This window comes from Pleurodeles waltl, chromosome 11 (assembly GCF_031143425.1).
Source record: "Pleurodeles waltl isolate 20211129_DDA chromosome 11, aPleWal1.hap1.20221129, whole genome shotgun sequence".
Taxonomy (NCBI): Eukaryota; Metazoa; Chordata; class Amphibia; order Caudata; family Salamandridae; genus Pleurodeles; species Pleurodeles waltl.
The window spans coordinates 175,327,091-175,350,488 of NC_090450.1; the positions used below are offsets into that span (position 1 = coordinate 175,327,091).

Here is a 23,398-nt window from a genome sequence, read left to right on the forward strand (position 1 = left end):
AGGGGGCAGAAATACTTAAGGGGCTTGGGACAGGTGTGTCCCAGGCTCCTGCTCAGGGGAGCCACTCCCCACCCCCCCCAAAACAACACTGTGCTGCTACACTCTCTGATGTCTAGTGAGTGTTCCGCTCCTCCAGGGGCATATTGGGGGTGAATAACCCCACCCACTCTATTCACCCCCTTGAGGCAGAACGTCTAATGGTCACAGGGGTGGGCACAGGCCCATGCCCAGCAGGGCTGCTCTCACCACTTAAAATACTGTGCAACTAGAATACCTTGTGGCTAGTGGGCTTTCTGCCCACTTCAGGGGCAGATTAGAAGAAAATACCCCCATTTACCCCTCAGGGAGGCAGGAAGTTAGTGGTCCCCTTGGTGTCAGGGGAATTCCAGCTTATGTCCAGGGCAACTGTTCCTCTGCCACAATTATATCTCTGCTGTCTAATGGGTAGATTCCTGCTTAGAGATCGCCCTCCGGCTGCAACCCCCAAGCAGGAATCCACTAGGGACGTATATAATTGGAAAGGGGAAATTCTCTCCTTTCAAATTATGTCTGCCATATGCAAATCTGTGCTGGAGGGGTTGAGACTAACCCCCTAGCACTGATCCATTGAAAATGAAATGAGCCATGCACGCTTATCGTCATTTCGAATATAAAATAGATTTGAGCTGCTGGGGAAGCTCTTCTGCGGCAGCCCAACCTCAAAAACGTAAAATGGAAACCCTTTGGATCCAGCAGCCCTTCTCAGTGTCGCCCAGTGGCCGACCAGCACTCTGGGGAACCGGCACCCACATTTTAATGATTCAAAGCAAATTTTAGAAAATCTAGGGCACCTAGGAAATCGATATATTTTTTAGGGAAATCCAGGATTGTGTGTCTTGCATGGCTCTCACCTGGTTGTTTTAGCCAGAATCCTTTTCAAACCCCAACTTTGACCAAAAAAAACAGATTTTTCCCACATTTCTCTGATGGAAATTTCTGGAATCTATGGGGAGCCAGAAATGTCCTTCCACCCAGCATTCCACTAAGTCTTCTGATAAAAAATAGTACCTCGTTTGTGTGGGTTGGCCCAGTGGCCGCAACAGGAAGTGGCCTAAAATGCAACATGGAGACATCAAATGTTTTACCCAAGACTGACCTGTTTTTTGCAAAGCGGCTAGCTGTGGTTTTTGCCCCTAGGTCAGTCGGTACCTATGGAATCCTAGCAAACCTATACATTTTTTTAAACTAGCCACCTAGGGGAATCCAGTATGGGGTGACCTCGCTCTCACCAGGTTGTTGTAACCAGGATCCTATGCAAACCTCAAACTATGACTAAAAAAACGCATTTCCCTCAGTTCTGTTGTGGAAAGTTCTGGAATCTGCAGGGAGCCACAAACTAACTTCCACCCAGCATTCTCCTATGCCTTCTGATAAAAACGGTACCTCACTTGTGTGGGTAGCTCTAGGGCCTGCGACAGGAAACCACCTAAAACACAACATGGATACATCAAATTTTTCCATGTAAAACTGACTGGATTTTTGCAAAGTGGGTAGCTGTGATTTTTCGGCCTTAGCTCATTCGGCAGCTAGGGAACCCTAGCAAACCTGTATATTTTTTAACCTAGAGGAACCTTTTTTTCAGAATCCTTTGCAAACCTCAGACTTTGGCAAAAAAAACACATTTTTACTCAAACTTCTGTGATGAAAAGTTCTGGAGGCCTTGCGTTGTGACTCTTATTGACCTCGGTTAGCTCAGTTTCTGTTGCTGGCACTAGGCCGAACCACACAAGTGGTGGAGCATTTTTATTGGCAGAAGTGGGGCAATGCTGGGTGGTAGGATTTTTATTGAGACCTGCGGATTCTTGAAGTTTCCATCACAGAAATGTGAGGAAAATGTATGTTTTTAGTCAACGTTTGACCTTTGCGGAGCACTGTGGGAAATAAAATGGTGTGGAATGCATGTGAAGCACACTACCCTGGACTCCCTCAGATGTCTAGTTTTCAGAACTGTCTGGGTCTGGTAGGTTTTTCTAGGTGGCAGCCTGCCCAAGCTCCAAAAAGTGTAGTTGTTAACCATTGCAAGTAGGCTTTTCTGCCTCCTCCCGCAGCGGGGGAGATGGGGTTAACTGCCCCATGTGCCTTTCGGGCAGGCAGAAAGACTTTGTCCCCACCCATATAATTTAAAAAAAAAAATATTCCCTGGTATCTAGGCTTACTGCCAGCCCCCCACCCCTGCCGGGAGCAGTTGGGGGCAAATGTCCCCATCTGTTTCCCCCTCCCCCCCCCCGAGTGGGCAGAAAGACTGTTTCAACTTTTGGGGAGTGGGAGTTAGCCAAACTCTCCTGGCTCATTTTTAGAAACAAAATCATAAAGAATCAAATGCCCCCTTGGTTGCCATTTAGATGAGATGCTTTTGTCTGCAGGGGAGAAGAAAGACTGTTGCGATTTTAGAAGTGAGGGCAGGGCCTGATGGTAGGCTGGGAAAACCCCACACCATCATTTTGTTAAAAATATATACTGCTGCCATATAGTGGGCTAAATTCCCCCATAAAGCAGATCGGGGGTAATTACCCCATCTGCTCCAGGTGGAAAAGAAAGACTTTCCACATTTTTATGTGGTGGGGAATGGCCATGCCCATGCTGGGCAGCCCTCACCCCTATTATTAAACATAAAAAAGATCACTGGTGTTGAGTGGGCTTACGGCCCCCCATGGAGTGAGCAGATGAGGGTATTTACCCCATCTGCCCCCCTGGGGGGCAGAAAACCTGGTTCCCCGTTTATTAAGGAGTGGGGGAATGGCCATGCCTATGCTGAGCAGCCTCCAGCCCTACATTTAAAAGAAACAAAGTAATCCCTGGTGTCTAGTGGGCTTTCTATCTCCACAGGGGCGGGGCAGATGGGGGTAATTGCCCCTTCTGCCCCCGCTGGGGGAGAAATACTGAATCCCCATTTTGTTGGGGTTGGGGGCATGGACATGCCCATGATTGGCTGTCCCCACCCGTACAATTGAACAAATAGTAATCCTTGGTATGTAGTGGGCTTTCTATCCCCCAGGGGTAAATGACCCCATCCACCACCCTGGAAAGACATTTTGGCTTTTTTCCGAGGGTGGTGACATGGTCCCACCCACACATTTAAAAAAAACAAAAAAACCTGGTATCTAGTGGGCTTTCTGCCCCACGGGGAACAGATAGGGTATTGACCCTTTATCCACCCCCCAGGGGAGCAGAAAAACTGTAGTAATATTTTTGTTAAGGGGGCGTGCAAGCCCTCAAGGGACCACTCCCCCTTCCCTGGTGTCTAGAAGTTGGTTGGATCCCCAATCAGTAATCCACTAGGGAAAGGTACCATACAAAAGGGAAGATTTTCCCCTTTTCAATGATACTTCCCCCACCTGAATCACTGAAATAGCCCCCTGAGCACCAATGCTGCGAGAGTAAAATGAGACAATCAGCTTATTTCACTTTCATTGAAATTACGTCAGCGCACCATGAGCACCAACAGTCATTTCAATTAAAATGCTGAAATAGCTTTGGGAGCTGGGGAAGCACTTCCCCAGCTCTAGAGGTTATTTTCAGTTTGAGGAAATCCCTCTGGTGCCTGCACCACAAGGATATCTTACCTCATATGTGTGGGGGGGGGTTGGAGCTATCCTTCACACATGAGCACCAGTGTGGAGGACGGCTTTGAGCCATCCTCTGCACTGAAGGGGTTAAAGGCAGCTTTTCACATAGTTAACATCACAGTATTAAAATTACGTATATGCTTCAGTATAAGAAAACAGTTTATCATATGCAGAAGTTAAACGCTAAGTTTGATAGGAACAAATTAATCGAACAATTTAAGTCAGTAACTATTAACATACAGAGAGAGCTAAATTAGTTAATAGTAATATTACAATAAACGTCATCCCAAATAATTTAAAGATTGCCTTTTGTCCTTGTTGCCTATATGCTGATAAGGTTCCCAATGATCTCAGAGTGGTAGAGAGAACTCAATATTAAATCAAATATGGTCTTCAACAGTGACAATGCTTTCATATTTAAAAGGATACTCTTCCACAATAATGAAGAATGGCAATCAGAGGCTGTGAGGCAAATGTTGCGCACAGAGATATCTTTTGGTGACAATAAAGAGTGTCCTAAAATTGGAAATCCACTGGAGTCCTGTAAATTGGTACATATCTAACTGATACGGCAAAACTCTCACAAATAGGGAAAAATCATCTAAACTATAAACTCTCACTACTTTCTTTATCTCTCACACGCAGGAAACATACTATAGCCTTAGAACCCACCGTAGCGGGATCTACCGGCTATTAAAGGCCCGCTCCCGCGTTAAATGCCCGAGCCGAAGGCGAGGGCATTTAACAAGGGAGAGGGACTTTAATAGCCGGTAGAGCCCGCTACGGCGGGTTCTAAGGCTATTAGAACATTCTGCCACTCAGGGCAGAATGTTCTATTAAAAAAAAAATGTTTGTGGGAGCCCGAGGGGATTAAAATCCCCTCGGGCTCCGTGAGGCTTTGTTCACAGCTACTGCTGTGAACAAAGCGAACATTGGAATGTTGGCGCTGCAGGCTTTTACCGGCCAGTAAAAGCCCGCAGAACTCCATTGTTTTCAATGGAGCCCCCAGCATTCCAATGTTCTAATATGCAATATTTTACCCTACCCAGAGGGCAGTTGGGGAGTGAATCGCCTCCACTTTTCTTTTGTTCCCGTCAAGGCACCTATAATATACTCCCTCAGTTAAATTGAATTTGATAATGGGTGAGGTGCCGAAAATGAGTTCAACTAGCTTTTGGGAACAGAGGGTCAAGGTTGTAGATGTGTAACAAATGACTCTGTATACAATTTAAGAATTCACTATGTATTTCTTTTCCTTTCCAGGAGCTGTCAAGTTTCGGCAAGAAAGGATTCTATGAAGGAAGAATTGCAGCAGCCATAGTGGATGTCCTGCACTACAATGGTTCAGTAATGACATTGGAAGACCTCAAATGTCACTCCACTGAACAAGTGGAGCCCATCTCCACAACATATAAGGCTGAGTAGTACATTTCGTTAGCAATTATATGAAGGGAGACAGTATTGCTTTTGAGCTGGGTTTTCTCTGAATATCAGTTCCTTGTTGTGGGTAGTATGATATCACTCCAGAGATGTTTGTAGCAGGAAATTAAAAAGTATATATAGAATATGTAATTATGGAAATAGGCCAAGAGACTCATATTGTAACAGGAAAAGAACAAACGTCATTCCTGACTGTGATAAGGTTGCAACATATTATCATTGAGTGATACCCGAGTCACAAGTAGGACTTGAATGCAAATTAGAATGGGAACCTTCATCCCAGAAATTCCTGTCTTGTTGGTTTCTCTCTGAGCCTTCTCCAGGAATTTAAATGTAACTTGAATCAGATAGGGTATTGGTTTAAGCACTGATACAACACACTGCAAACGACGAGCAAGAGGAGGCAAAAGAAACAGCACAGCAGCACACTTTGGTTAGAAATTGTGCTTTAATCTTACATTTGGAATATGACAACTGCATTCTAGGCCGCTGGAGAACTTCTTTGGCTTGAGTTCCTCACATAGTGTCAAACAGTCCGTTTTAAGGTTCTTTCTGCTAATATTCATTAAGGTTTCTGGCCAGTCAAAAAATTCTGAATGCCCTTAGTCACCCATAAAATGTTTAACATACTTCAACCGTGGTATTTGGAGGGCCAAAGGTGATATTAGACAGTCCCTGATAATCTCACAGTTAAGGGCGGTTTGTTCCGTGGACCACATCTTATGCCAGGGTAAATAGGTTGGACCTTAACTATGTCTGTTAAAAAAAGGAAGGACCTAGCTCTGCATGACATAAGAGGAGCAGCTACGAGGTATCGAGAGTAAGTATCTTAATAAAACATTCTCAGCCAATTCAGAGGGTGACATTCACTGTGCCCCCACAAGACAGCCTAATATATGGTGGTTGATAGACATTTAGACTTGTAAACAGTAAATCTTTCATAGGTTTCCTACTAAGTTTCTTTGAGAAATTACAAAGTAGTGGTTTTTAGGGTCGAGCCTGTGTTGCATGCGCTCGCGCATGCGTATCGCAGGGAGACTCTTTTGTATTTGTATAATAGGGCTCGGAGCCCTGTCAACTTCACGTCAGTGCTTTTTATTGGTTCGTGGGTTTCCCTAATAAAATCTGCTTGCTTTCATTAGTCGAAGGCACGCATATGTCATGCCTTTTCCGGTGGCAAGCCCTCCTCGAGCGCAGCGACCAAGTACAGAAAACATGCGAGGCTCGCTGTTTTCCATCGGGCTCGTGGACTTTTTTTTTCTCTAATTTAGAGCGCAATCTCGCTTGGCAGAAGTCGAGCGCTTTACACACTTGAATTCACTTTTTCAGGTTGTGTACATAAATGCACTTTTGCCCGATAGGTGAAAAGGCGGGTTAAGAGTTTACAACGCGATCAGCTCTAACATGAGCAAACGCGAGACCCGTCGCATTGTAAATGCTTGTTATAAATTTGAACTTCCTAATGTAGATGGCCTATATCCAGGAGCCCCTTTGGTCAAACAGAATACCCAGGTAGGAAAAGGTTTTAGCGAAGCTGATCCCGGTTTCTTCAATTATCATATTCCAGCATTTCACAGATAAAAGTTTTGTTTTTGTTGACAGAGAGTCCTAAACTTTGCATATAGCTAATGTTAGCGTGCCTGGTCCTTAGTAAGTAAACTTACAAGGGGACACGTATAGGTCGATGAACCATTTGGATCGCATGGAGTATCCTAGCTATGGTGGAACCGGTGACCATCAATAATCAATACACAATAAATAAGCAAAACATTAATCCTCAGTGAATAGCATCAACATCTCATGAATAACCACAACTGAATTATACGTCTTATCAATTTTATTTCCCTATTTGTTCCTATTTGTTACAATTCTAAGTCATAAGGTTAATTCAAACTTTATTCAATTCACTCAAGATTAATTCATTAGTGACCACCAATAACATAACCTAATCAGTACTTGAGAAAACATACGTTCTAATGCCTCAACATAAGCCAATAAAGAAGAATGTGTTAACATGAATAGCAGGGTTCAGCAAATCAGTCCATCAATCATTTGTCACTGTATACGTCAACATCTCAGAATAGGAACCCTACCTAACCCAGATTAGCATTGGCATGTGGGACTTCATGCGAAAACAGTTTAGAACATGAATTTTTTAAAACATCTAGCTAGGAGAAAAACTATAAAACAGCGCATTTGGTACCGTGAAAAAAAAGGCACAAAAAGTCAATCAGTCACATTGTCATAGCTACCTATCCATGGTATGGATTAGCAACAAAGTCATTCTTCGTCTTCAGGTCATCAATCGATCAGCAATGCATCAGGCTCTCAAGAGCATGAGCCCAATGACAGAATCTCAAAATCGCTTCTCCCTCAATATTGCTTCAATGTCGGAATAAGTTCTGAAGGTTTTTCCCTCCATCACAGCATTATATGAAAGTTGCCCAGACTATCCCCCAAAACCTAATTGGTCAATTAGTCACCATATGTGACGCTAACCAATGTCTTTTATTTTACAAATGTATGAGTTCTAATTTTTCGTCGCTCTCAGGTTATCGATTGGTTCACTGTACGATGTCCTCATCATCCGACTCATTAAGTATCGAAAATGTTGCATATTCTTCTCCAGTCAGTGTCTCTATTGTTCGAGTCCTGGGAAAGTACATCTTGTCTGCTTTTCACCGGGTTTGATTCAAATTTGATTCCCCCATCTCCTGTCTGTCGGTTCATTGCAGAATATTCTAGCTAAGCAGATTTTATTAACATAAATGGTTCATGGTCCGTTCAACGCATCAGCTTTTCTACATTACACGATTATTCAGCTTCTGCATGAGGCCTGCCAAAACTAGGCCACAACTTTGGCTATGTTAACTCTACAATATAATGCAAAACATAAGTTATATAGCTCAATATGGCATATTACTATATTATTATTACACATGTTCAATATTTCATGCATTTTTAATCATTTTAGTATAACTCATGTGAGTTGGCAGCCACTCTTCGTGGGCACATTTTCAAACATGCACATTGTTTCTTTACATTCATTTTTCTACATATTATTATTATTCAAAATGCATAAACACTCATTAATAATTTTAATTAACATATCTGTGTCAGCACTAACAAAGCTCATTAAAAGGCATTGCAGTCCCGCAGGGGTAGGGGCATGAGCATGGCATTGTCAACACATAGAGAAGAATGAATCAGGCGATGACTAACTTGGAGAAGATCACTGCAGTGCTCTGTCAATAAACTCCCCAGGCTATAAATATACAAGGTAAATAGGAAAGGTGCTAATATACAGCTGTACCTGACTCCTCTCTCTATGCTGAACAAATGAGTACACTCACCCTTAACCCAGTATCACACCCTGGCCCTGCTCCCGGAATACAGTTGCCTAAGCAATTAAACTCGGTCGATCTATTCCAAAATCGATCTTTACAGCTCACAATTTGTCATGATTCACACAGTCAAAGGCTGACGTTAAGTTGACGAAGGCTAAAGCAAGCTACCTTGTTTGACCTGGGTGTACTTCCCAATAGAAAACGACAGGTTGAGTCCCCGCTCAATAATCCCCAGACAAGCATGAAAGCATATTGGAGGTCTGATAGCATTTCTTTGTTATGTCCATTGCTCAAGACTGTTCAGAACAACACACCCTGCTACTTTGACCAATGAGTTCAGTAGTGATATCAGACAATAGCTGGCAGGGATAAGTGGTCCTCCTTCTTATATATTGGTACTATTATTGACTCTGACCAGGTTGGTAGAAACCCTACACTACCGCAGGCATGTAAAAGAAGTGTCAGTAGCAGGGGCCATAGTGGAATATTGGCTTCATGAAGTTCCAAACATATACCATCAGGACCTGGTGCTTCCCCCTTTTATTTGCTTTTAATGCATTGGTAACCTCCTTCCCGGTGATTGTAAAGTTAATAGGGATGAAAGATGATATTGCAGAGTAGGATGCAGGGAGACCAGGATTACTCTGTTCTTCCACATGTTTCTTATAAATGTCAGAGAAATGCGCAATCTATTTATCTTCATTAATGGCGATCTCCAGCCGGGGGCCTTCAGCTGATCTAAAAAAGGAGGCGTTAATCGCACACCAAAATGCGATGTTGTCATTACTAAGGCTTGCTTAGTTTGGGTACTCCCAAGCTTTGTTCCTCAGACCTCTTTTCCTAAGTGCCTGAATTTCTAGCCTGCATCTGGGCAGCCTTTAGTCTCCTATGGGCCTTTGAACATATTGAGTCAAACAACCTTGGTTTCCTACATGTTGGGTGTTTCATTCTGACTGTTGAACCACCCTTAACCCTTTTTGTAATTTGCTTGAAGGCCTCTATGACTTTAACATAGCCTGTTGTGTCATCTAGGCACATCCCAAATGCCTCTCTATGTGTGATGACAAGTTGTTCCAAAAAAATAGTGGGCTCAATATGTGACCAACGCAAAGAGTAATCATTTGTGCTAGCAATGTCAATATTATCCACTAAATGGGAATTGCGGTTCGCAGTCGGTTTAACATCATCAATAAGAGCAAGAGTTTCACTCTGTAAAAATGGTCACTGGCTGCGTTACTTTACATAACAAAAATATTTGCCTTTTCAAGTTGCCTAGAAGAGATTAACACATAATCTATAACAGAATTAGCACCTCTCCCATTAAAAGTAGAATGGAACTGAACTGTCGGGATACATAATTCATTGCAAAAACCCAGATCATGTTTAAACAATAAGATATTTACATTTTCCCCAAGAGAGGTATGCATGAAATGTGTTAGATCATTATTCTCAGTGCTTGTTAAACCCCATATCTCATCCGAGAAACTTGAACACATTAAAGTCCCTGCACCAAAATATAATCAAATCCCTTTTGGTTCCATTAGAAATGGTCTCAAGATCAATATCTAATTGAAGGAGAACACCACATCTTTCAAACTTTGAGACATTATTATAAACATGTGCTACTGCTAGGAGGAAAAAAGGTGATAATTTGATTGCAATAATTTGGAATTGCTCTTTCGACACTGCCATGCTCATGTCGAGAGACGGCATATAATTCTAAACATAGGTGCGTAAACCCCTGTATGGTCTCCCAGAGCTTGACGGCTCAGCTGGAATGTTCGGTACCCATTAAGGCGTATAGGTTCCACCAAACCAAGTCTCCTGGAAACACAGGATATGAAAGTCAGTTATAAACTCAACCCATTCAATTGCCACATTTTTTTTCCTTAAACCTGCCACATTCCAATATAGAACCTCAGTGGGCCCATGTACAAATGTTCCATTGGGGGCAATATCAGAGAGCACAGGTAAAGGTGAAATATGGTTGGACAAAGTGGCTGCTGCGGAAGATATAGGCCCTCATTTTGACCTTGGCGATCTTTTTACAAAACCGCCAAAGCCACGGGCGCCAAGAGACCGCCAGTGCTGGCAGTGTCCCGTCTGCCATATCACAGGTACTGCCAGATTTCCACCACACTTTGGGCGGAAATCCAGCAGTAGTCGTGCTGGCGGGCAGAGGCACCCTGGCGGTTCCGCAACCGGCCCGTCATTCCAGTAGGACACCTCCCGCCATATTATGGGCCATTATTTGGCCTGGTGGTGTCCTGCTGGCGGGGTGCTGGAAGCGCCCCATCCCGTTCCCTGACGGACGACCTTCTCCCTGGAACAGGTAAGGTGATCGTCCGTCAGGGGAAGGGGGTAAGAAGGTGGGGGTGTTGTCTGCGTGTATGAGTGTGTGGTGTCTGCGTGTGTGCATGAATGTGTGTATGTGTGTCTGAATGTTGAAGTGAGTGTGTGTGCAAGTCAGTGTGTATGCAGTGTGAATGCTGTGGTGAATGCGTGTTGTCTGCATGTGAGTATGCGTGTTTGGATGGGTGTGTGTATGCGTGCATGAATGCGTGTATGGAAGGTGCTGTGAAAGTGTGTATGGTAGATGTTGTGAATGTGTGTATGGATGTTGTGAATGTGTGCATGGATGCGTTTATATAAGTGTAGGTGAATGGGTGTATGCGTGGTGTGTGTGGGTGTCTGCGTACATGTATGCGGGGGTAGGGGGAGGAAGTGATGTGGCTGAAGGGGTGATGGTGGGGTAGGGGGCACTATGTCAGTGGGCGCACTGTGGCTGGAGGGGAGGGGGAGTCTAGTGCTTGCTGGGAGGAGTGGGGGAGCTGTCTACCGGTGACAGTGAAGGAATTTCCTATCAACGGTAGCCGATCTGCCATGGTTTTTGTGGCGGTGCTACCACTGCGGAAACCATGCCGGAAGGCCGGCTCCTAATACTGCAGGTGGTTTTCTGTGGACTGTCTGGGCGGTACGAGTGGAGATGTGGCTGGTTGGCAGAGGCCAACCCGCCACACTCATAATGAGACAGTCTTCATCCCCAGACTGTTGGCGGTGAGAATGTCACATTTAAGATCAAAATGACCGCTATAGTGTGTTGATCCTCCACGGATGGAAGAATATCTCCATTAATGGAAACAGAGTCAACAGGACAGTCACCCAAGAGCCCAGAAGCCGAGGCGGGTCATGTAAGGAGTCAATCTATGCTGTCTAGTGCTACCAGTCTATCAAATCTATTTATAGTAGGGATAGCATTGGTCAGGCCCTGCAGACAGCCAGTATTTCAATTACCGTTTGGTCTTGGTGGCTTCAGCATTCTTGGTGGTTGGTAGAAATAGGCAAGAGTTAGCAATGTAATGTGATGACGGGACAAAGTGAGGGTGCTAGCTCTGCTCAGAATGGTTTCTACTAACTGCAGGGTTTTAAAGGGTAGAATCGCACAGTCCCCTGGAAAGGTTTTATGACCACGTCCAATCCATTTTGTTCTTCTGATCATCTCAATATCTGCAAAGAGGACCTGTCTTAGCTCTGTTTTAGTGCCCACTCAGAGTGCCCACCCAGTGTATCAACTTGTTCCTCAGTGAATCCCTTGTTTTATGTTCTGCGGTTGATAAGATTGGGAGGTTGGCCAAAAGGACCACATAGGGTGTTGCACCTGGGGGAGGTCTAAAAACTCAGGGATAACAGGCAGATTGACCGGCCTCAAGGTCCTAACCGGAGAGTGACAGAGTACAGTGGACTAGATATGCCAACGTTTTTGTCTCTATCTGACATTTGGGGAGGCTGTTCTAGTCCGTCGTATGTTTTAAACCACTGTTAAAAGGGAGGTCGTTGTAAGGCCCCAAAGCTAGTAATTTGGTAACAGTGTCCCAATGAGTCACTGAACCTACTCTGTCAGCCCAAGTGTGTGTCTTGGATACTGCAGCAAGATTCTGTGTAGCAGTCAAGGGGTGCCTGGCCTTTAGTATCTCCAAACAGGTAGAGGCTAGACTTTCCACTTGGTTTAATCTGGTGGACAGGGAGTTTAACGTGGTGCTTACAAAGGAATCCAGTGAATGCACCTTCGATATTAAAGTTTTTAAATCACGAGATGATGATATAGGAGATGTTTAGCAGCAGCTCCCCTTGTTTTTGTTTTAGCAGGGGCTTATTTAGCGAATACGTTTGAATTGGTGGAATGCATCGGATCATGCCGTTCAACTCCATACCTGGTTTATGGGCTAGTAGTCAGGTTCTTGGGGCATTTTAATGGTGGTTGCAGGTCGGAGTCACACACACATATATTCGGACACATTCGGAACACATCCATTACCACCCTTTTGTACAGACATTATCATTTTGTTCATTAAGGGATTGGGTTATTCAGAATTACATGACTGCAGCGAAGCAGCTACTGTATCCCCTGAGTGGGTCGACAAGATTTCTTCTGCATTCATGATTTGTTTTTCTAAAGTCCTATAGCCCCCGTAATATAGTTCATTAAACTTGTACATGTTTTGCCTGGCGACTTATCCTTAGCACTGTTAATGGCGGCTTTCCTCTTACCCATTGCTGCAATAATTTTCACACAAAGATGCCCGCTCAGGGACATTATCTTGTTGTCAGAAGTATGCCCGGCTCAGATTGCCCACGCACCAGCCGCGCTATGCCCAATGTATCATAAGTTATAAGGAAAAAGAGCAGCTGCATAGTGTAAGATAAAAACAGAGACAGCACACCCTATGCAGGGGTAATTAAAGTTAGAGTAAAAAAAAAAAAACACCAGGTGGGATAATACACAGAACATGCCAGATACAAAAAAGAGAAGTACAATAAGGTAAGAGCAAACTAGTCTCAGCCAAGATGGCGGGGGCCTGGGGAGCCGGGAGTCCACAACTCTTAGATGAAGCAGAAGGCCAAGAAAAGCAGCCGGGGAGGGTTGGCTGCAGAAAGCAGAGCCAAGTGGCGGGGTGGGGAGGGGGGGGGCTGCCTTTTCCTGGTACTGACGAGCGTCTCGTGCAGCAGGTGTAGTCAGAGCGCCAAATAGCGTGAGGGAAAAAAACTTTTTTGACAAAGCATTTTAGCAATTATTTCTATTGAGGTTCTGTTATGCCCGCTCACGTCTTTTTCTGTCCTGATATTCTTTCAAATGTAAAAATATTCTCTTACAGCAATTTCTAGATTGAGTAAGCTTTAAGTATTACAAGGGTATCGCTGTTTTCTTCATTGCTTATTCCAATTAAGTCCACTCATCTAACAGGATACACTTGAATAATGTGTAAAATGCACATGATAATTAACCAATGCAGGTTGAGTCACTTTTGTTGTTGCTCTGCCTGAAATACATTATTCACAGTATCTAAGTATCTAATCTATAAACTCGTGGCATTATTAGTCAGCATGTCATGCAAGAATGGAAGCGCAGCCCATTTGTAACATAAAATACTGCTGTTTAATAGGGCTGAAATCCCAAAGCGTGTTGACCTAAATCTAACATATGTGCACAAAAAGTGACATGCTGGTGGAAATTTCCTTATGGAAACCGGATCAGGATAAATTTGTTCATGTATAGGACTTCTCACTGCTAATCACCACCGAAGTCCATGACTTATATATCCCACCGAAATATATCTATCTATGTAAACACGCGCGAGCGCAAGCACCTACGCACACATACACGTGCACACACACATTTTTAGGCACAACCTCGGCAACTGTTAGGCCACTGGCAGGGTAGACCTGGGGCAGTAGGAATGCCAGTATTACAGGACTGTTTTTGTTACTTTTTACGAGTACCCAGAAACCTGGAAGTTTTGATTACCCAGAGTTTACTGGTTGTTCTCCACCCTTGATATTGTTTACACATTTACTGCTGTAAAAAGTTCGAGTGTGTCTGTGTCCCGGGTGGGAATGGGAAGTGTGGACTCCAATATTACAAGAGTTGGTGTGGAAGGGGTCTCTTCCCAGTGAACACCATTTTACCATGGAGAGAAAAAAGGAAAATAAAAAATATATTCAATCATCTTTCTATGAGTGAAATCAACTCAGGTACATGTAGCAGAGAGGGAGGTGGGTAATGTTGTATATACTGATTATTAAATGTGAGTAAATCTGTGAAAATAATAGATGGATGCCGGTGTTTTATAGATGTACGTATTGTTGTGAATCGTTTCTATAGTCTTTCTTCCAAAGTGCTACTGACCGGCTCGGTGTGCAAATGATGGCACGTTCTGATCATTAAGAAGGGAGATAAATTAATTTACAGCTTCTAGTGATTGTTCAGAAGATCAAGCACTCGCAAGTCTGAGTCCAATATATTTACCATAATCTTGCTTTGAATTATTCCTAATACATTTTTATGGTATATTTTTATTTTTTGGGATATTTTGTGGCGTAGACCTAATCCCATGAGGAGCAGAGCTGTTTAAAGGGATCAAGGCACTAGGTGCAGGACCACACCGTTTACAGGGGCCTTGGTAATATTTACAGAATTATCAATGCAGGTCGGATGAGGAAGAGGAAGAAGAACACGGTCTTTAGTTCTTTTGAGATGGTTAAGAGTTCATTCTCACAAGGAGGGGTTTGGGTTGTCAGTGGTTCCATAGGGAGGAGCCAAAAGAGGAAAGGGGCTTAGATCTTGTTTTCTCCTTTCTAGTGTTGTGTACTTCCGGGAGCAGTTAGTTCGTACGGAAGGTAGTGTGGACAAGTCAAGTGAACGAAATCTTTGCAGCTAGGTTATCAGCTTTATGTCTGCAAAACAGCTTCATAGATGATACCAGGGGATTTAAACTTGATGCATGTTGAGGACTGTGAGCTAGTGAAGATTGTCAACATTATGTGATCATAATTGCATACAACAGTGATTTATATGCCTTAGCATAGAAAGTGGCTTTGAGTGGGGGAGTGTGATATCGGGATTCCGTGGATCAGTGCAATAATCGTGTGGGCTTGGGAGATGATGAGATCTTGTTGGGCAATGTGGATCTGGGAGAACATACTTTACGTTGTGATCAAGGCTCATGGGCCCACTTGAAGGAGAGGCAGGGGTAGATTCAGAAGGATAATCCTTTAGGCACTGGAGGTGGTTACGAAGGAGAAGACATGAAGTTGAATTTCAGATAGCCACTCTGACATGTGGTTGCTGTCTGCCTCTATTGATGGATACAAATTCCCTTTTATATGATCCACTTTTAAGTACACGGTGGACATCCATGTTGGAAACATGTTCATAGAAGATCTTAGCCCATAATAGGACAGGGGTGTTTCATGTTGATTGTGTCATAAAGAGGTTGAAACAGAGGTCGCATTTTCATGTACAGAGAAAGCCGGCATTCAACAATTAAAACGTACAAATATTTACATTTTGTTATCATATGTGCTATTTAGTCAAAAGACCAGATATGATTTAAACTGCCATTTTAGTTAAGCAGATGATACTTTTAGCTTTTAGCACAACCACGATGAATGCATCACCTCAACATTGTCACAGATATATGTTACTTCTCCCTTTGCAAAAAATATGTCTGCCTTTCAAAGTCTAAGTGCTGTTTTTGTGGTCCAACTTCATTCTCATTGTTATTCTCTTTCATTAATTAGTTTTCTCCCAAGTTATTCTCTGTATTTCTTCTACACCTGTATTTAAAGATGTAAAAGTCGCAACACTGCACCCACATGTTTACTAGCCAACGTAGGTGTACTTCTGGAAACGTTTTGTAAATTTGTGCATTTCTGCATGCATAACTGCACACATTATAATGTGTAAAGCCATCACCTTTGTGCAATCCTTCAATTCTTTTTTGCTTAAGGGAACAGTGCGTTTCCCTAAGTGGATCACCTTCCCCACATCTACATCATTATTGAAAGTCGTCCTTTTCCCTACCAACTCTAGAAATACATTTATTCCTGCCCTTGGCAGGAGTAAAATCTCAAACAATTTGAAGGTTGGGTGGGATCAGAGAGGAGCTTGAAAATGCCCACACTTGCGATTTTTTTTTATATTCTCAAAGTTCCCAAAGAAAACCCCACCCTGGTACCCCAGCTCCCCACTCCTTAGTGGGATTTACTCCGACACCGTATTACACCAACTCAAGATAATATTTTGAGTGACTCAAAAAGATTTATGAGCATTCCATGAGCCCAATTATGACGTATGAATGCAAGGGCACCTTTTGTGACTGCCTCACACACACAAATAGAACCGTTCACACGTGTATGTAGGACTTACACAGAGTAATGGCTTTGTCAGTCAGACACCTTAACTTTTGTTGTTCGATGTCTACCAACCTCCAGCACCAGCCTGTGTCACTACGAGCTAAACCAGTCCTCCCCTAGCCCCCCTCCAATTATACTTTGCTAAAGACCATCTCAAGTGCATTGAACAAGCAATGAAAAAAACCTATTTAGGTTAGGGTCAACTTGCTGTTATACCCATGCTTCATATCTTCTAAAAGGGATCTAAACTCATAAGCTAACAATGATAACCATTCCATATACAATTTTTGACCATTCCTGATCACCCTGTTTGCCCTGAGGGTAGTTTCTCCCCGTTACAGATCTTCAAACATCTTCTATATGAACCACAGAAAAGATAAATGTTACCTATCAGGGCCAGCGCAAACATCATCTGTTGATTCTTGATTTGTCCAATGCTTTTTCCAGAAACAGCCAAAATGTTGGTGAGATAAGTGATTGGTATTTGGGTGGAGAAACATGGTATAGTGACAATGTCCACTCCTGGCCTTCCCCTGACCCATCAGTAGCCATTAGGTGTGTGATGAGGGGCTAATTGTGAGACAAGGAGCCAACCATGAGATGTCATCAAAGGTGGACGGGTGCATGATGCCCCTTCCGGTACCTTTACAATTTAGGTGCATCAACCTCCAATCTTGAAGTGAGCAGAAAGAACATGATTATCAATGATCGTCCTGGTTTAAGTGCATTCTAATCTACTGCTTCTATTTGACTACTTCACCTTTTTAAACTATATATTGAGTACATTACTGAAGGGAAATGGATTAAAGAAAAGCATAATTCAAGAAATGAGAAACTGAGTTAAACTTGTTTAACCATTTAGGCTTTGACTGTCGAAGTTGTGTCTACAGTGATTGCCAGAACCCTTAGAATTAGGCGAATTCTTATGGATTTACTACACTTACCACATAACTCGGCATCTGCTGCAAAATTTACACATTTCAACTAAAAAAACTTTTCTAGCCCAAATTGGTCAAACGTTACTAAAAAAGCACCGCAAATGCTGTGGCACAGGGGATAAACAGACACTTCAGTTTGCTTATTGCAATATCCGTTGTTTAAACCGTTACTAGTAATGTGAGAATTTTGCCCAGACAGTATTTATTTGTTTTAAAATGACAAAAAACGCAAAATAATACTGCCACAGAAAGTGTTACATTTCGCCGCATAATTTGCCTTTTCTTTTTGTGTAATTTGGGCAAATTTGCTACATAATTTGGTCCTCCGTTGCTGCTTAATTTCATCACAGGAGGGCATAAGGTCTTGCCTCCTCCATTGTGCGAGATTCTTTTGCTGGGAATACTCTCATACTTCAGGTAAAATAACAAAGGCTCTCACGTGAAGTTTGGCGTGAGTATTGGCACCCCATGCACGTGAAAAATAGGAGTTTTATATGGTTAGTACTAGAAATAATTATGCCATTTACAGAGGACTAATTATAGTAGAAACAGTATTCATCGATTCCACGACAAAGCTGGTGCACGCAGGTTTTCCTCATCTTTATTTCTTTTGAGTCACCATTCAGATCTCTGCAAGGATAGACATACGATTGTAAAATCAGGGATGCAGTGAACGTTTACTAGACTGGGACAGAGAATGGCTCTTCATTTTGGACTATGCAGTGAAAGTTTGAGCACATTATAAATGATAATTGTGGGTGTAGTTGCCCAAGTGATGAAAATTATAGTGCTAAGCGAGCAAGGAGCGACATTAAATTACAATAGATGTTTGATTTTGGGCTCCATTTTGCAGTGTGTAGGTGTGATTTACTCTTGTAGTACTACTTTTTACTGAATTTTAAAAGTAAGAAAAGGGTACTTCTACCTTACTCCTGGCTTGCAATAGTATCTTAGAAGAGCTACAACAGTAAGTCACAGCAAACTCTTTGTGAACTGGATTATTTTTGCATTGCGCTGCATTTTTTTTTTAATCTCGCACCTGCCAGTGTTCTGTCTAGGCTTAATTGCTGCACCTCAAACTTTGTCATAAATGGCATTAATATATATATATTTTTTTGCATTATTATAAATGTAATAAACGTGGTGCATTAGAGTGCTTTACATGAGCACCAGCTTTCTTTTACACAATGCTGGAGTCATCCTTTATAGGCATGGAGAGATTAAGAGCCTCATTTATAGCTTGGTGGCTAGGGTTACTCTGTCACAAATGTGATGGATACCCATCCGTAATATTACAATTTCATTATTTCCTGTGGAAAGCGTAGTACAGCAGACCGGATATCTCATGCTTCTGAGTGATTTACCTAGAGTAACACAACGTAGAGTCAAGGCCTGGACTCAAACCGGGTTACCCAGTTCCAAAATCAGCAGCTCTATCCATTAGACCACAGCTAATTTCACAACCCATATGTTAATTTTTCTTTTTTCTCCTTCTTCTGCTTTTATCATTTTGTTTTTCGGCACACATTCCTTCTCTACAAAATAATAGCCACACTTCTCGAACTAGAGCAAAACAAGATGTGTCTTGGGTATTTCAGAGTAAGGTAAGCATACTACAGGAGTTAGTCAGACCTTCTCACAGTAGAATTTAGCCCATAGTCTCATTCTGCTGGACTATACACTTTTCTGCATATATCTGTTTGTTGCCACCTTATCTGTCTTCCAAGCCTCATATAAGGACAAGACATCCTACTAAGGCAGCATTTCTACTTAAGCATATCAACATGTTTAATTAAACTGCTGCTCTGTCCATTCTTTCATAACCATTTCTCCTACATTTAATCAGTCTGTTATCTCTCTCCGTGCAGCTAGGCTTCAGCCTTACTATACAAAGTTAATAGCAAAGTTCCATCGGCTTAAGCTTCGTTAAGTACAAGAGGTACAGTACTGCATGATTTTGCTCTATCAGGGTCAGCTAAGTGAAAGGGTAGAACATGGTGCACCCATGGGTGTCCGTTAGGAGGAGGGTGCTCGCCCCCCCCTGAATTTAGGTACAGCCTGGTGTGCAAGCTCACAGTGCAGCGCAACACTACGGCTGCCGTAGTGTTACGCTGCCTGCACTAATACGGCTGATGATGTTAAAATTATGCCCCCATGAAAAAATTTCTGCAGACCCCCATTGGTGCAGCCGATCAGAGTGGGAGGGTAAGATGAATGTTGCTAGTTACTGAAGACAGACTCCCAGATTGTTTTGATTTTTGAAACAAAAGCACACCAAAGGTTTTTGTGAGAGGGCAGGTGAATTTAGCAGAACAGAGCTATCTTGCTACTTTCCTTAGAATATTACTGTGAATGATTTTGAATCCCGATAGCAGGAGAACACTGAAAATGGCGACTGATTTGTCACCACACCAAATTTACATTAGTCCAACTACATGACAGGTGATTTCAGATAGACGGCTTCAGGTGTCCAAAGCATGCTCAGAACTAAGTGGGAACTCACATTGTCCACTTTTAAGTAAGGGTTGAATTTCACTGCTATGTCAAGTCTCAGTAACAAGATGGGGAGTGGTGGGAGCGCTCTGGCCTGAGGTGTTTTCTTAGTTGGCATGTGATGGTGTGGAGCAGGATAGGTTTGTTTCTGGTGTTGGGTCTGGGGTGTTTTCTTAGTTGGCATGTGATGGTGTGGAGCAGGATAGGTTTGTGTCTGGTGTTGGGTCTGGGGTGTTTTCTTAGTTGGCATGTGATGGTGTGGAGCAGGATAGGTTTGTGTCTGGTGTTGGGTCTGGGGTGTTTTCTTAGTTGGCATGTGATGGTGTGGAGCAGGATAGGTTTGTGTCTGGTGTTGGGTCTGGGGTGTTTTCTTAGTTGGCATGTGATGGTGTGGAGCAGGATAGGTTTGTGTCTGGTGTTGGGTCTGGGGTGTTTTCTTAGTTGGCATGTGATGGTGTGGAGCAGGATAGGTTTGTGTCTGGTGTTGGATCTGAGGTGTTTTGCAGACAGTATTTTGAAAAAAAAGCTGGATCCAGTTTAGTGGCAATACTTGGGATTATGCCCACACTCTCCATCCACCGGGCTTCCATTTATTGATTTAGAGGGGGGAACCCCTGGTTGGACCACTTTGCTGTAGGGGTCAGCACTCTAAATCAAGCGGTTTATTTAAAGGATCCATCCCAAGGCCTCGGATAGAGCACATGATGTGTACAGCTAGTAACAGAAATACCTTCTGGTTGCATTCTCGCACATTCTACTCCTAATCAGCATATTGCACAGGCTTCAGACAAGAGTGGACATTACTCTTATTGCTCCATTCTGAGCTTAGCTTCATTTTTGCTCCTTCTCTATCTGTGTTATGTTAAATGTCAAATTCACTTAGTAAAGCACGGGTCACCATAGGTTTCATGGCACTACACAGTTACAAGGAGTGAAGGCCACTAGGTTGCAGGAGCTCTGGGATGCTGTCGATACATTAAATGCTTGTCTAGAAAGCCCAGTTTTTAAGTTCTTCCTAAATCTGAGAACGTTTTTATTCGTAGGTGCAGGGGAAGCGAGTTCCATAGCTTGGGATCCAGCAGTGAGAAGCTTCTACCCATTCGTTCTCTCCTGTATTTGAGGACGGCTAGATAGCTCAGTCCAACAGACCTCGGCTCAGCCTGGCACATCTGTCCTGATTTTCACATTCAGGAAGGGTGGAACCAGATAGTTGAGGGCTTTAAATTTATAGCAGCAGGGCTTAAACTTAGCTCTCTGTTTTATAGGCAGCCAATGAAGCTGTTTGATGACAGGTGTCTTATGGGGTGATCTTGGCATTTTAAAAATGATGTGTGCTGCCTTAATGACTTACAGCCTTTGAGTGGTCATGGCAGAGAGCTCGAAATAGATAGAGCTGGCAAATTTAGTTTTGAAATGTGAGTAGCCAAGATCACAGATTTTATAGCTTCCAATTGCAGTAGGACTGCCAGTTTTCTGACAGATTCATCATATCATTAGGAAATGCTTGGAGGTTCCACTGTCACAGTATGGTGTAGACAGGAGTTGGTATGGGGTTCAGCTGGTACCCCACAGCTAGTAGCATGCATAATATTTATATATTTCTGATGGTCTGCTTCATAGCAGTTCCAACTTTAAAGAAGTATATTTTTGTAAGAAATACGACAAAATTCCAGCTTCTCCACTGAAAATAATAGCAAAATATATTGCCAAAGGGGGCACAAAATCATGAAAGCTACTGAAAGTTTATTCTCTGCTGTGCCTGTTAATGGGAAAGTAGTAGCAGCCCACCCATGTGGACATTGGAGCACATTCCCATCCGAAAGGCTGTCATTCGGAGGCTGTAGCTGAAGGAGGAACTGCACAGGTCCATATCCTCTAAGCCATAGGATAGACATGACAAATGCAGTTAGGGCAGCTGGCTCCTCATAGGATAGACATGACAAATGCAGTTAGAGCAGCTGGCTCCTCATAGATGTGCACTGTGACCTTTTTGGGGTTCAGGTGCTCCAAGGATCAGGTTTTAACGCTGAGACTTGAAATCAAGGTCATTAGCTCTCTATGAGAGCTTTTTAAGACTGTACCTTAAAGACCAGACTGCCCAATAGCAAGGCCTCACAATTCATGTGCTTGAAAGCAACTGGCGTGCAAAACAGACAGTCTCCATGTTGCAGGGAAATTATATTTAACCTAAGCATTGTGCCTTCTTCATGTTCTCTAATTTTTTCTGCACCATGTGGTGCTTTTGTTCCCAAATCGTTCTAGGGTGGGGCAGCCTTCACTTCTGAAGTTAGCCAGGCTCCCTTGATTTGATCACTCTGTGCTTTTAAATGTGGGTATTGACGCTCGCCATTTTCAGTTTTCACCAGAGGCCACTCTTATGAAACCAGGAAGTGCCTTCTCTGCACACAACTCACAACAATGGAATGCATGCATACATCGTCCTAATGAGCAAACAGGCACTAACTCTGTCTCTCAGACTCATAGCCCGTCCACTTATAATTTTAGGAAACAGTAAAATTGTTAACAAACGTTCATAAATTGCATTTCCACAATGTGCACTGCTTCTAATAGGATAGAAACCTATACCTTGAAGGTGATCTAAAACTCTCTGTAGCAGCTATATTAAACCACAGATCTATCTCAGCCCTACCATCTTTGCCTTAACATTCAGGCCTTCAACCCCTCTCCTGCCTATGTGTTTGGGCCCGACAGAGAACACATTACTTCCCTCTCCTCTCTACCCCTGCAAACGGATTTCTATTCATCATGTTCCCACGGCTAGGAGAGATGTCCCTTGATCTGCCAAAGAAATCACAGACAAATGGCTCCATATGACCTTCAATACCAATTACATCACAGGATATGATGCTACCTACATTGCACCTTGATGATATCACTGGAAGTGATATCACCTGAATAAAAACACAAAGTAAGTGCTTGATGAATACTGCAATAAAGGAGTTAGTAAGGCATATAAATGTGTATTGTAGTTTCCACTCATATTTTAACAAGGTTCCTAACAGGATATGATCAAGGGCAACAATCAACTCCGCAGGTGTAGCATTATATGCCAGTCTCAGTCACAGACAAGTGTGGTCTACAACGATGCTGGAGCATTTTTATTCTTCACAGGAGTCTATGCTCATCCAAGGTCAATGGATCTTTGGACCCTGCCAAGAGTGTGGTAGAACAATGCAACAAAATGTCAATACAAAGCAATTACTTTACACAGTATGACCCATTTGGGCATAGAAGGGAAACTCCAGTCAGGAATAAAATTAAGGAGTTTTATTAAAAGCTCAAACTCAGAGTCATGTAGACAATTCTCAGAACAAAATTATAGAGGTACAGTATCACCAAGGGTCGACCAAGGGGACGAAAC

The 23,398-nt window shown here is 42.9% G+C and overlaps 1 protein-coding gene across 1 annotated transcript in view; it reads left to right on the plus strand.

Annotated features, from left to right (window-relative positions):
- Positions 1 to 23,398, plus strand: part of LOC138265558 (glutathione hydrolase-like YwrD proenzyme) — a 389,347-nt gene that overhangs the window by 204,299 nt on the left and 161,650 nt on the right. The window contains exon 6 of the mRNA XM_069213375.1: positions 4,869 to 5,021. Coding sequence (XP_069069476.1) covers positions 4,869 to 5,021 — 153 coding nt within the window. The remainder of the gene's footprint in view (positions 1 to 4,868; positions 5,022 to 23,398) is intronic.